Source organism: Corvus hawaiiensis, chromosome Z (assembly GCF_020740725.1).
Source record: "Corvus hawaiiensis isolate bCorHaw1 chromosome Z, bCorHaw1.pri.cur, whole genome shotgun sequence".
NCBI lineage: Eukaryota > Metazoa > Chordata > Aves > Passeriformes > Corvidae > Corvus > Corvus hawaiiensis.
In genome coordinates this window covers 39,805,103-39,819,963 of record NC_063255.1, presented here as the reverse complement: position 1 = coordinate 39,819,963, position 14,861 = coordinate 39,805,103, and the positions used below count along the sequence as shown (strand labels likewise).

General features: G+C 39.2%; 1 protein-coding gene across 2 annotated transcripts in view; it reads left to right on the top strand.

The window, feature by feature from the left end:
- NTRK2 (neurotrophic receptor tyrosine kinase 2) overlaps positions 1-12,249 on the top strand; it is a 200,512-nt gene extending 188,263 nt beyond the window's left edge. For both annotated transcript variants that reach the window (XM_048291143.1, XM_048291148.1), the window contains 2 exons: positions 5,926-6,084; positions 6,911-12,249. In XM_048291143.1, the coding sequence (XP_048147100.1) occupies positions 5,926-6,084; positions 6,911-7,096 (345 nt within the window). In that variant the 3' untranslated portion in view covers positions 7,097-12,249. The remainder of the gene's footprint in view (positions 1-5,925; positions 6,085-6,910) is intronic.
- Positions 12,250-14,861: the final 2,612 nt, after the last annotated feature.

Genomic DNA, 14,861 nt, shown 5'->3' with positions numbered 1-14,861 from the left:
CTTGTCACATGACTTTTAATTTGGTCATGTGCTGAGAGTCTACCACCGTGAATTGCGAATGGCCTGAAAACAGCAGAGCTCTGGAAAGATGCACCAGACAAGCCAGACAGGACATTGGGACAGGATCAGGGTTGAACCCCTGGTAGTCATTCAGCTTCACTGGGCTCACAAAGTGAAAAGATTACTTTTATCCTGTTGGCAGATAAAGCATCACTAGTCTTTAGAGAATATACAAAGTGCTATGACACATTACTGAAATGTCACTCTGCAGGAATCGTGGGAACATGGGAATGTGAAATGTTAATGAGGAAGTCTGTTTTCCAAGGCTATGCTATTGGTTGCTGTGCTTTTTACTGCATGAATTCAGAGTAATCTACTACTTAAAGCCAGAAATTGGGAAAAAAAAAAAAAATCAGAAAAGGGTTATGTAACAGAATGCCTGCAAAAGCTGGGAATTCCATTTGATGTCCTCTCCAGGCGTGCTGGAGCCTCCCCAGATATGGCCACCAGCATTTAGGAGGAGGATGGTTCTGACTAGTCTCTGTCCTGTCCCTTGTCAGCTGCTGCAGCACCCTGCAGCTGGGTTGTGGAGTCCCAAAGCCATCCATCACCCTCAGCACCACAGCTCCCAGTGATTTTATGGTTAGACTGGGCTGCAGCTGCCATGCATTGCAAAAAAGCAGCCAATCCCTCCTCATGGTACTCAGATGAATAGACATAAACCTGGTGTGAATTGATTGAGTGGTCGTCTTAGCAACAGTATTAGTTGATCTGCCTGAGGGTCAGAAGGCTCTGCGAGAGATCTTGATGGACTGGAGCAATGGGCTAAGGACAGCTGCATGAGGTTCAACAAGGTGAAGTGCCAGGTAGTGCACTTGGGTCACATCAACCCCATGCAGTGTTACAGGCTGGGGGAGGAGTGCTTTAAGAGCTGTTCAGCAGAAAGAGACTTGGGGGTACTGGTCTCAACAGCAGCTGAACATGAGCCAGCACATGCTCAGGTAGACAAGAAGGCCAATGGCATCCTGGTCTGTATCAGATGTAGCATGTCCAGCAGGACCAGGGCAGTGATCGTCCCACTGTACTCCACACTGGTGATGCCACACCTCAAATCCTGTGTCCAGTTCTGGGCCTCTTGCTTCTGAGGTACTGCAGTGTGTCCAGAACAGGGCAACAGAGCTGGTGAAGGGTCTGGAGCACAAGTCTTACAAGGGGCAGCTGAAGGAGCTGGGTTTTTTTAGTCTAGAGAAGAAGAAGCTGAGGGGAGAATGTATTGCTGTCTACAATTGCCTGAAAGGAAGTTGTAGTGAGGTGAGGGTCATTCTTTGCTACCATGTCTGAAGCGAAAGCATGAGAGGAAATGGCCTTCAATTACACCAGGGAAGGTTCAGATTAGAAAATCATTTTTCTTTAAAAGAGTGGCTAGGCATTGGAGTAAGTTGCCCAGAAAAGTGGTGGAGTCACAGTCTCTGGAAGTGTTCAAGGGACGTCTGGACATGACACTTGCAGACATGATTTTGGTGTGACTGTGGTGGTGCTATGCATGAACTAGATGATCTTTCAGGTCTCTCACAACCTTGGTGATTCTGTGTGATTATTCCATGTGATTATTTGTTGTGCCTTTCCTGGCCTGTGGCTTGTGTCTTATGTGTGCAGCCCCACATACATCTTGCGCCTTCCGTAACGCTGTAGGTTGGCTTCCCCCAGCTCCACCCACTGTCTTCTGTTTTCAGCAGGAATACAAGGCTTCATTTGGTTTTCTCTGTAAGAGAGCGTATCTGTTTCTCACAATCATCAAACAACAGGGCCTTGGATTTCTATGGCAGTTGGGCCATGAAGCTGGAACAGTGACTACATCAGGGTATAAACAGATGTATTTTTAATTGGAAGAAAGAGAAAAAACTTTAACAAACTATAAAATTAGAGGCCCTGCTTCAAGACTAAGACAGCCCTATAGCAGCCCTAGAAGACTAATGCTGGCAAATAGATTAAAAGAGTGTTCAAGGCCAGCTTCTCTGTCAGCTTTCAAAGTGCTAAATTCATTGAAAAGATGTTTGCTCAAAGTGGTGACAAGTAGAATGAGATTGTATTGTTGAAAGTGCAACATTTCATGCATGGGACAGCATGGCAGTTTTTCCTTGGAAGAGCTTCTTTGGAGGACATGACCGTTCACTGATAGGGCATAGCAGTCTCCTCCCCATGGACTGTTTGCACATTGCAGAGGCTAATTCACCAGGTTTTCTAGCCTAGCATTGCTACTAAAAGCAGCCAGACTGTAGCTGGGCTAGGGTGTGTTTCATAAACTGGCATTTGGAAGTAAGTACTTAAGTCCATACTTTCATAGAAGTACAGTTCTAAATAAAACTGAACTGTGGTATTATATGGTATTATCGTTATAATGCAGCTACTTTCAGGTAAGTATCACGAAAATCTACTCTTATTTGTATACATAAAGTGGTCATTTTTACAGCTACAGTATGGATTTTAAAGTGATAGTATATTAAGTTAAAATTCTAATGCTTTTAATCCTGTTATAACCTTAGCTGGACTGAATATAAAGGATTTATTTACACATAACTGTAGTCTGTTTAGCACAAAACCATTTGAAATTTATGTGTATCAAGCAGCACTGCAATTACAGTGTGCATGGCAGAGACTTTATACAGCAGAATGCGGGTGATACCTGAGACGTTTGTAATAAATTGCGTTTCTTATTAAAGGATATGCAGAAGGCATATCAGAACCTTTAAACTTTGGTCAGTGCAGTCATGTTTTCATTCACTGGTGCTTCTTGGAAGACACCTCCTAGCCTTGCTGAGAGTATGGCAACAACAGCAAAAAGGCACCCCACCTCTCTTCACTGCTGTTACGGCACAACCCTGGATGCTTGGGCTCATAAGATAAAAATCAAAAGAAGCTCTCAACAGACTGTCAATTTGTTTCAGGCACCCTGCAAACAGTTGTGTCAAGTCCTAGGCTTCAGTTCAAAAAGCTCTGAAGTATGTGCTCATTGTAGGCATACAACTACCACAGCCCTTAGTGCTCGTCTGAGCTGAGTGTGTGTTGACTCAGTAACCACTGATTTTCAATAGAGAAGGAAACATGGATTTAGAAGTGCCTTTGGCCCTGACATGTGCTTTTGATTGAAATGAACTGAAATGAAAGGTGCTCTTAGACCATGGGTAGATGCACAGTCTGCCATAGGAGATGCTCTGTGTTCCACAGGTATCTTGTCTTCATTGCAGTGCCATCTGTCAAGGAGATCACCCTGTATAACACTTTTGTTGATACTTTGAAAGGCAATAAATTCTATCTTCAAAAAGATGTTGAGGTGTTTGAAGTAACATAATTGAGACTGGTAATAATAGAGATGGAGAGACTTCAGGACTCCTCAGTACTGGTCAAGTACTCTGTCCTTCAGCGACAGAAATGGACACAGCTCCAGGCAAGATGATCTGGGAACACCAATGAGCCCTGTGCCTTGTGCTTACCTGTAAACTGAATTCTTGGTGTCAATACTAACAAGTCAATCTTGCTATGCTTGAAAGAGAGACAGCCAAATGTGTGATGTTACAGATCAGTTCGGCACAGAACCATCATTTGGTGGCAGCTTATCATCATCACTCTGGAGGTGTGTCCTTCATTTCTCTGAGTGACCTTGGAAACTCAGCATAGAGTCCCACCAAAAATACACTGGATCTGTAGTGAAAAAACATAAGATTTGAAGAGTGGTTGGGGTTTTTTTTAATTGCCTTTTCAAAATCTCTTAATTTAAGATGTGACCAAAAAAAAAAAAAAGAGTCACATATTTTATCATCTATAGCTTTCATTAATTTTTAAAGGAATGAGTCAAAGAAATTGCTGAACAGAACCAGTAGCAGAGGTTATATGATGAGCAGATGTAAGAGCCATCTTAATATTTGATGAGACCAAAAGTTTCTCACCACTAACCATCTTTTAATGGTGCTTGCCCTTTGAATGGGTGTATGTGGCTACTTGTTTCTAAGGGACTAACTTTTTTGACTTTCTAATTAAATACCTCTCAACACTGGCTTAAAACTGGTGGTGGTTTGGAAGTGTTTGGTTGCCATGTCAGGTTAGGTTATGATAAGGTGGAAAACTGAATGGTTACATCTCGGCATGTTGGTGTGTTCAAACTCTCCACATCATCGAGGGGCTTCTCAGTCAAAGCTGATGACAAATACCAAAGCACAGAGCCTTACAGCCAGTCTGTGTGCCAGAGAGATAAACTGTTAACACCGACACAAATGGGCCAAATTGAGAAAAGCACTTAAAAATGTGTATCCGTTTTCTGTCAATGCAATGGGCAGGAATTGGGTCCCATTTTGAATGGCTTGGAAACCCGTGCGCAGCAACCTGCACGGAGTCAGAAGCACATCCACAATGTAGCCAGGAACTGAAATTGGGAGCCCAGCCTGTCATTCAACAACCTGCTGAAAATTATTCCTCCATCACTCGCATAACATCTCATGTGCAGGGAGTAGAAGAAGAGCCTGATAATAAACCAAGTCTATGAAAATTTAGCATGACTTTCTGTTTCTGTGAAGTCAGCAGTGAGCACGGACTTGTGGTGATGCACAGAACCAGGACTGAGCTCTCACAGCCGTAGCTGTGTTTGGTATGCTGCACTAACACTGAATTACTGACAAATAACTGGAAATGGATGTTCTGTGATTTAGAAATGGATGTGTGATTTAGAAATAATGTGAACCCTGACTGAACCCTGTTGGGTTTTTCTTCCATTTGCTCTTCGAACGTGAGAACAAGGAGGGCATTATTTATAACAACAAATGTTAAGTCCCAAAAGGAGAAATTATATTTTGAATTGACAGAATCCTGAAAGTGTAAATGTGGTTTCATAACTAAATATATTTTCAGACAGGAAAATGAGTTAATCAAGAGTAAAATGTTCTTGAAAAAGCTTTCTTTTTTTTTTTTTTTTAATCTTCCTTGGAAATATTCTCAGCTGTCATGGTACAAAAGTAACTAGCATATCTGTATATCCATATCACAGTATCTCAGCAGTTACACTGTCTTAAAAGTACTTAAATGGATTTCTTTATTGATGTGATCCAACCAAAATAGGACATGCCAGGAACAATAAATTGTTTAGAACCTGGAAAAAAAAGACTTTTAAAAATCTAAATTAAGATTAGGAAACCTAACTCTAAGGAAGTTAAATTTTCTGGGGAAAATTAAAAATGTTCTAAAAGCTTTCAGAAAGGCATGAATTCAGTGAAAGTTGATTTGGGGTAGGAATCCATGTCTTACAAGTTGTTATTATCAAGGGAATATATCCAAAGGACTGATTTGGGGTTTTTTTTAAATGGACAGGGTAGTTAATGTGGAAAAAATAATTTGATACATTAACTGTGGAACTTAAAAACATTGTTATAGCATTGCTTTAATTCAGTCAAAATCAGGATATTCAACCACACAGATCCAATCCTACCATTTCATACAGTCATCTGTGTCTTCATGTATTTTGGTTGATGTCGCTCCGTTTCTAGGAGAATCACCAGTCCAGATTTCATTTAATGAATCTTCTTTAGTTTCTTGAGTGTTAAAATAAACAGTAAAACTGGCCTAATTCAAAGTAGGTTGTTAGTGTAATATAGACCCTCCTGTTCCTTAGGTAAGGTGTGCCAAGTAAATGTTAAAGATTAGTTTGGACTTCAGAAACAATGTCTCTTGAGATTTTTGTTGAGAAACCTATTGTGTGGTACTGATTGTTGCTGGGGGAGAGGATTTTGAGCCATGAATCCACAGTTCTTCGAAGCTCCTCAAAGTGAATGTTACCAGATGGGAAAAAAGAAACCATGGATTCTCCATATTTAACGTCTTGAGACTGCCTTGTGAGGCTCTGAGGAAACTATTTCTGACTCTTTCATTTGTTTTTCTCAGGTTGGGGGTCACACCATGCTGCCCATTCGTTGGATGCCTCCAGAGAGTATAATGTACAGGAAGTTCACCACAGAAAGTGATGTCTGGAGCCTAGGGGTTGTATTATGGGAAATCTTTACTTATGGCAAACAGCCATGGTATCAGCTCTCAAACAATGAGGTGTGTGTAATATATTCTCAAAGTGCATTGGGAAAGCTGTTATGCTAATTGTCTGTGTTGCTTCTCTGGAGAAGGGACAGCAACAAATTTATTTGTTAAAGGCTGACACTGATACAAGGTATTTATTGTATTGTCATGAACCATATGGTTAAATTTCTTCCTTTTCACCCTTTTCTACTCTGAGTGGATGGAACGTGTCCAAGCAGAACTAGAACACTTGGAATTTAATTTTTTCCTTTGTATAGAATGAATTCTGCTCTGGGTAGACCATGAGGCAATGAAAAAGACCTTAGCTATCTCCTGAAAAGACATATCATACATGGTACTGTTTCAGAGTGGTTGTCCATTACCATGGACAGATTAGACTGAAGTAATCAATAAATCTCTTGATTTCCAGGCAGTCACAAGTATCTCCTTTTCCAGAGATTAGCCACAGTGATACTCATAAATTTGCAGGGGATGGAGCAAAGGAGAGGCGTTGAAGCTCTGTGAGCAGGTTGAAAATTTATCCTGCCTCTGAGGCGGTAGTTGGGTAGAGAGAGAAGGTATGGGATTAATTCCTAGCTACAGTTTCCTTTTGTGTGGGGTGGACAGTGTGGGTGAACTTAACATGACTGAAGTTACTGCTCTTTGATCACTTACTTTACAGTGAATTTTCCAGATTCCATACTGCTACTCATTCATCTGCCTAGAAAAGCAGGCCTTTCCAGAGATGGCTGCATGGCAGCCACCAGTGAGGCTGCTATGGTTGAAGTTAACTCTTCCATGGATGAACTCCTTGTAGTTGGCACAGCTGCGCTGATCCTTTTCTTGTGATTTCTCATAGGTGATTGAGTGCATCACTCAGGGCCGAGTCCTGCAGCGACCTCGCACATGCCCAAAGGAAGTGTATGACTTGATGCTGGGCTGTTGGCAACGGGAGCCTCACATGAGGCTCAACATCAAAGAAATCCACTCCCTCCTTCAGAACTTGGCCAAGGCATCTCCAGTCTACTTGGATATTTTAGGCTAAAGTCTCCTAGCATTTCTTCTTCTGGGCTACGGGAATGAATGTGTTCAACTGCCGCTGAACTCCATTAAAATGTGTTCTTAACTTTGACAGTATTAATGACAAAGTTGCGGAGAAGCTTTCAAAGGGCAAGCAATGTGCACTTCTCCATCTGTAGACACAGTATTGACTTTTTAGACATTACCAAGATGTATCTTCTCTCTTTCTCTCAGTTTCTATCTTTTTTTTCTTTCTCTCCTGTCTTTCTAATCAATTTGGCTTCTGCATTATTCTAACTCTGCATAGACAAAAGCCTTAAAAACCCAATCTGTTATATCAGCAGACTCTTCAGTTTGCCCACCACAACTAACAATGCCTTGTTGTATTCATGCCTTTGATGTGGATGAAAAAAAGGGAAAAATATATTTGACTAAAACTTTGTGATTTCTGCTGTACAGCTACTGGGAGTTTCTATGGATTCACCTCATTTTTTTTGCTTCAGCCTGTGGGTCGAAAAAGAAGACTGGTGTTCTCTACATGAAGAATGTTCTTTGCAGAGATAAAGCCAGCTAAAAAGAGGACACTCTTGTGTGATACACTATCTGGAGGAACTTGGGAAATCAGGTGGCATCCAACCCTGCAAGAAAACACTGAAGTGATTTGATGGAAGACAAGAGGGAGTCTAGCAATTTCCCTGAAGAGTCTTTCTGAGGACTAAAGGGATTGTTTAAGGAGGTGCTTTGCCAGCACCATTCATTGCCAGAATCAAGTAAAACAAAAAAAAGATGCTGCTTGCACTGCACGCAGTTTTGTTACAACATGATAAACTAAACACACGCCCTTTTTTTGTCTTCTGGTAGGATATTGTCATGCCACTGGTGTAAAAATGTTCTCCAGCTAGTCTTTTTTAGTAAAGGCTGAAGCTAGATTTAGTTACATACAATATTAATTTCAGAATCACATGTTGAAACTAAGGATTTTGATAGGACAAACTATAAATGCTGAGGCAGGTGTATCTTATACTGTGCTTGTCCAGCAGCATATTCCTTCCTTCTTCAATCCTTTCTTTTTTCTTTTTTTAACCGTGCAAGCAAAACTGTGCATGGTCTTTGTCGATTAATGCCATTAGTACAGAAACGATCACTCATCTTGTAGTACACCCTAGTAGGCATAGCAAACTCATAATGATATAACCTATATTTCATTAGAAGGGGCTAATGGAGGACATTAGCTGTGTTAAAATGCCTTTACAATGTTATAGATACTATAGGCTGATATAACATGAATAATCTAAAGCATGGAGATCACTGGTTATGTTTGAAACATAGCAGGGGATAAAGATCTCTAGAGAAAACAAATTACTTTGTGGTTATGGCTTGCTATTCAGAGTACAAAGATTCTAAGCTCAGTGCCATTTTTGTATTGGTACTACTGCTGTCATAACCAACATATACACTTTATAAAATAGTTTATTTTTGGTTGGATTGGCATTGTATGTGTACAACATTTGCATGGCCACTGTGTTGATGACAGCTGCATGAGCATACCTGTTGTTTTTCAAACTAGAAGTTGACAATTTGAAATTTAGAGCTAGGATTATTTTTAATATGAATTCTTACAAATGAAAACCTACCTTACCTATTCCTCAAGACTTCTGCTTCCCTCTGTGAGGGGGCGTTATTGCAAAAAAGTGATCTTTCTTTCCATTTTCTCTTTTTATTATTTCTTATTGATATGAGCCAGATCAAAATAGTCCATCTTCGTGTTGGGGATATTTTATTTAATAAATTAAGCATTTTATTTTTGTAAGTGTTCCCATAGCACATTTAATATATAATTTGCTCGCATGTATTATTTATTGAGGCACTTTAAGTTTTTCTTTCAGAAGCTTTTAGAGCTAGCTTATAAAAATTCTGAACATTTTCAGAAGAAAACAGTTCACTGGACACTGATGAAGTTTTACCCTTCTCAATGTCATTGGAAAGGCAGCATTACAAATAAACATGACAGTGTAACTATAAAGCCATACTCAGTATTTCTTTAATAAACTAGATGTTATTTCTTAACTGCTACTGAACTGGAAACACATAAAAAGCCAGAGGAAGATTCCTACAAAATGGGCCTTAAGATTTTATCTAGACTGTCTTGGAAGTTCTCACAGAAAACTAGAAAAAGACTGAGCATCCAGTGAAACCCATTCTCTTCAGAATATGAATGTTATATTTTAAAGGAATTTGAAATTGATTTTCAAAATAACAGTGATGGAAAAGAAAGATATCAGAGTCCTCTCTTACTGTGCAGTGGGAAGAGGGTGCAGTTGGTGGAGGGGCCTGCTAAATTTCTACCTGCGTATTCTGTCTAAGTTTCATCTGAGCTGAAGAAAAAGGCATCTGAGATGATGCTTTTACTGGAAAAGAGGCTCCAGCCCAAAAGCAAGCAGGTGTGTTTTGCAAGCACTGAAAGAATGTATACCAAAAATAACCACAAGACCCTGAAAATGTACTTAGTGTCATCTTCTTTTGATTTCCTAGTGAGACTTTTAGAGTAATTTCAGAGAATAAATAGTATTAAAATGCATTGTGCAATAACATAGCAGTTTGTTAAACTTCTAAAGGACCAAATGTTCTACAAAGCCACCGCTATGGATAACCTTGACCTATAGCATTAATGTTCTTGATAGTGCATAAAATGTATAATCACAGTAGAAAAGCTATAAACTGTAGCTATACATAGTTTGCATTTGTTCATGAAAAGGTGAGTAAGTGTAGCAGAATGAGCAGAGAAGAGCAAGAAATATGTTCAAATCACAATGAAGGGTGAGTATATGTGCATATTCATCATGCTTGCACTGTCAGGTAAATTGTGTACACTGAGTAAATATGACAATCAGGCTCATTTAAAAAGTCTTTCTGGACTGTGCTATGAACTGACCATATATATAATATATAATATATGTGTGTTTGCATATGGCATATATATATATACACACACATAGCATATACATGTCTGCCTATGTCTGTTGTATTTTACTTATATGTGTGCAGACATGCATGCACATTATGTATGGGCTGTGTGTATATGTATAAATTTACATACACCTATGTTTTTTCAAATTATGATTAGAGTGCTATTAATAAATTGATAAAGTCTGCTGAGTAACCAATTTTTTTTTTCTTTTGATATTTGTTTTTCTATGTTTGTAAGATTCAACTTTCTAACTGGTGTGCAACAGAGGCAGTGCTAGAATGCCAGAGATTTAACAACAAGCACTTTTCTTCCCCAGATTATTGCATAAAAACATTTCTTCCATTCCCATCTCACTTGTTTATTTCTCACAATGAAATTAACAGACAAGCTTCCGAGCTCAGAAAACAGAGGTTTTTTACTGTCATTTCTGGGTTTGTGCTCCTGTTGTTTTATTGTCCTAGAAAAACAGTGCAACTCCATTAACATTTTTTACTTGCCTGCCGTAACGAAATAACTCCAAGAATGAGCTGGACTATTCACACTGCAACATGACTTGTAGAACAACGAGAACACTGACATTCAGGAGTAATAATAGTAGCATTTGCCTCACTCTGTCCTTCACTCTCAATAGATCTGCAGAACTCGGAACTGGCCATGGAGAACAGACACTTGTAAAGCAAGAGCACCCGATGATGCCTGATGGAGTGTACACATTTAAAAGGACTGCATTCATTTTGACCTGTAAAACAGCATATCTATATATTGTCTACAGTTTAATAAGTAACTGCTTATTTTTTCTCTTCTTTCTTTTGTCCTTGCTATTTTTTATCGCTTTCTTTCCTTCTTTCTCTTCTGTATTTCGTCCTTCTTTCCTTCTATTTCTTTCCTTCCCTCTCTTTCTTTCTCTGTCTGTACCCTCCCTACCTTTATAGGATATTGTGCTTGATGTAGACTTTTACAAAATACTTTAAAAAGAAATTAAATAACCCAAATGACTAAGGTATCATGCATATGTGCTACAACAAGTCCACATTCGGGTTGTTGCAGCCTGTAACTGAATTTCAAATACTGCTATAAAATGTGGGGGAGGGGGGCAGGGAGGGACTGGAGAGGAAGTTGGGATTTCTATTGAGAGATGAAGGTTTTGATAGCACAGTAAGTTGTATTTTCTTGTTGTGAGGGCTGGAATAAAACACTGCTGCTTTGAATAAGAGGTCCTTTAGAGCCTTAGTTAAAACACCTGTATTTGGGCAGGGTGGGGGGATGTGCTATTCATCACAAATGTGAAGCAAAAAAAGAAAGAAGTCTACATGTTGCAGGGAAAACACTGTGAAATTCACAATAGCAACCAAGTGACTATTTTGCCATCTTTTAAACATATGTCTCAGGAGAAGAAATGGGAAATGATGGGTGTGTTATTTTTCCGTCTATGCATTCTGCACAAGGTCTGTGGGGATTTTTTGTTTGCTTGTAGAAGGTTCTGAGTGATGACTGGCTGATATTTTATAAACACTGAATATTTGAGCAAGGATTATGGAAGCTGCTAGTAAGTGAGGCCATTGATTGGAATATGTGAGAAAACAGAACAAATCAAATCTACCCAGAGGCCTAATTCTTGCAGCTTATATGTATCTTTCTGTAACTTAAAGAAAAGCACCTAAGAATGTTTTAGATACAAATAATTTAATTCAACATTTATGTTTAATTGAATCACCAATAGAGAGAGAATCAATTAATTATGAAATATTTGTCCCAGCCCTTTCCACCTATACTTTATGTATATATCTTTCTAGATATCACTCTCTTTGTCACTTTAGGTAAAGAGGAAGATATCTACATACAATTATAAATCTCTATATTGTCACGAATTGTGACCTGGTGTGTAGAGCTATCTTTCTCCTTTCTTTTTTCCTTTTTTTTTAAAGTTTATTTAATGTGATGTCTCCGTGAAAATATTTAGTGGTTCTTGTTTTGCAGTTTGTTACAAGTAGTCATTGCTTTAAAACTTTCATTGCATCTTGGCTGATTTCAAAGTGATGCCTAGGTATCAGTGTTAAAAGTTTTGTTTGTGAATCATGTGACCAGCTTCTCTCAACATGACATGGAAAGTCTCTTGTATTACAGTGTATTTAAAAAAAATGATGTCTTAAAATAAACAATGTCATCCGAAAGAAAGATAAAATGGTTACTTTAAAACACTAAAAATTTCATGAAGTGTTTTGTGTTGTTTTCTGTTGTTTGAATGCCTTTGTTTACCTCTATTCTTTTTAAAAAGGACGAAATTAAGGAAAAGTTTGGTATGCTTAGAAACATGGCAAGTTTGCACTCTAGAACTGTGAAGCAAAAATAGGTCACTGAAGTTGTAGTTCATGGAAGAATTGACCAGAGTAACAGGACAAAGGAATGGCCAATCTTTGGCAGACTTATTTTTTTAGTCTTTGTTGTCCAAAGGAAGATCCTATTTGAATGCTTGTTCATTTGGGCAGCAAACACCTGCTTATCCTGTAGCAGAAACAGGCCTTCAGGTATTTTCTGGCACTTTCTTGAAAGTGTCTCTCAAACTACAGTCCTGTTCAAAATGGAGTTTTTTCTTTTTAATTCATGTCAGTCTACAATGAATATATTGTGAATAATATAGCATTAAATCCAAGTCCTTAATTAAGATTCAGAATGTAGACATCCAAAGGAAGGTTCAGCAACTGTATTAGTGATCCCTCCACAATCTGTTATCTCAACCAAGCCCTTCAAGGTCAGAGTAAAACAGTACAAGAGCCACTTTATGTATGCATGTGCTTCCTTCTGCCAAGAGACCTCTCCAAGATTAGATGAGCTGGCTCTCAGCATCCAAATGGTCAACGGAAAATAATCCACTGACAAGAAGCCTCAGGATGAAATCTGTCCAAAACTGAAAGTATCATTAAACCACACTAAAAAAATTTGTTGACAGTTCATGTCCATGTAGTGGCTTAGAAATGCTTTACCTTCTTCCATGGTAAAATCATGGTGCCTTCTGGATTTGATGGGTTTTATCCTATCCCAACATCTCTTCACAGGCAACTGGTTGTGATTGTGTTTGACAGCAGTGAGAGCTTCAGAAACCCCCAGCACTGAGCATCTCCCTGCAGTCCTGTCAGCCCAGGCACAACAGTCTGCACACACTCCTCACCATTCCCTTTCCCCAGAGATTTTTAAGGCTGGGGGCATGTAGCTGCAGCAGAGACCGTACATTACCACTCCTCATGGTGGCTTTGCGCCAAAGACACAAAGACAGATGAGCCATCAGGGGCCATGAAGTGCATCAGCAGTACACTCAGAATTTTTGTAGCCTTGCAGCAGGCAGATCCTGTGCAGCCCAGCCCTCTCAAGACTCCAGTTTAAGTTTCTTCTCCCCAGCAACCATCCTGCCTACCCACAGAGTCACAGATGGACCCTTGGACAGGCAAGAGGTGTTAAAACTCATCACTTGATCAAGGCAGAAGAGTTTTGTTTCTTCTGCCATTCCCAACTGGGCACATATGGCCCTGCAGCATGCACCAGGTTTCAGAGCAGAAAGTTCCATTTAAAAGCAGTGACTGGTGCCATTTTTGTTGCCTTCTGTTCACTGCAACTGTAAGGGTAAAGGTGTTAGTTTGTTCTGGCTACACAAGAGGCTTGGGAAAGACTAATGAGTCTTGATGAGCTTCTGATGCTCCCAAAACATGTCAGACTTGGTAGCCTGTCTAAGGTCACTCATGCACAGCTCAGCAGTATCCCTCCATGGCCTTACAGCATCTGAAGATTTCTCAGCTTACCAGTGCCTGCCTCCTGCATAAAATCCACAGAGAGTGGAAACACTAAACAGGTCAGTAAGGAATTATGCAACACAAGTCCTGCACCTGCTACTGCTAAGTCTCAACAAACTTCCACAACAGATTTCATAATGAAGAACTCTGTGTTAAATGATTCATACAAATGGAAAATCATCTTGATCTCTGTATTACTTTAAAGGTGATTCGCAGTGTCTATTGATTGTTCCCATTGGTATTTTTAATGGCTATAATAATTTCCTTTTTAAATGGTGAGAAATCTTATATTAAAAAAAAAAAAAAAAAAGACGGCCCTATAAAGGACAAAAGAAAAAATAAAATCTTGGGTGTACTCAGGACATCTAAACTAAACTACTAAACCAGCTCCCAGGTTTGCTTACCAAAGCAGCTTATTAATATTTGTCATAAACCATTGGTTCTGGCAGGCAAGATTTCATGCAAGAAAGAAAAATATTTGTAGTAAACCTGAAGAACTACCCAACTAATTTCTATGCTAAAAGCTCCATGCTTCAACCTCTTGAGCATATATTGACATGCACAACCGAGAGTGTCTTCAACAATTCATGGCTTTTGGGAGTTGGAAGATTTTAGGGCTCAGGTCTATTTTTATCAGTGATGCAGTGAAGAATACTAGCAAAAAAGACCATAAGCAAAACAGTGGAGTGGAAAAAAGAAATGTTTTACTTTCTTGAACTGATAATCACATCATGCAAATAAATTTACTGTAACAAGTAATAGCAATTTGAACTAAAGGGCTTGTGCTCTTTCTGGCTGGGATCTGTATTAAATAGAATGCAGGGGAAAAAGAGATGGATCAGGAAGATCAGAGAGTAAGAGTTCAAAATGTGCTGTAAAAATTAGATGTGTAGCTTTGCTGTCCTCATGTCTGACTTTAAAGACAAATAAAGCAGTACTCGGCAAATTATTTACACATATTTTGAGCACTTCCAACATGGAAGAAGATGTTTCTAGGCTTAGCACTTCTTTGTTATGGTGCAATGACTGCTAGTGTCATG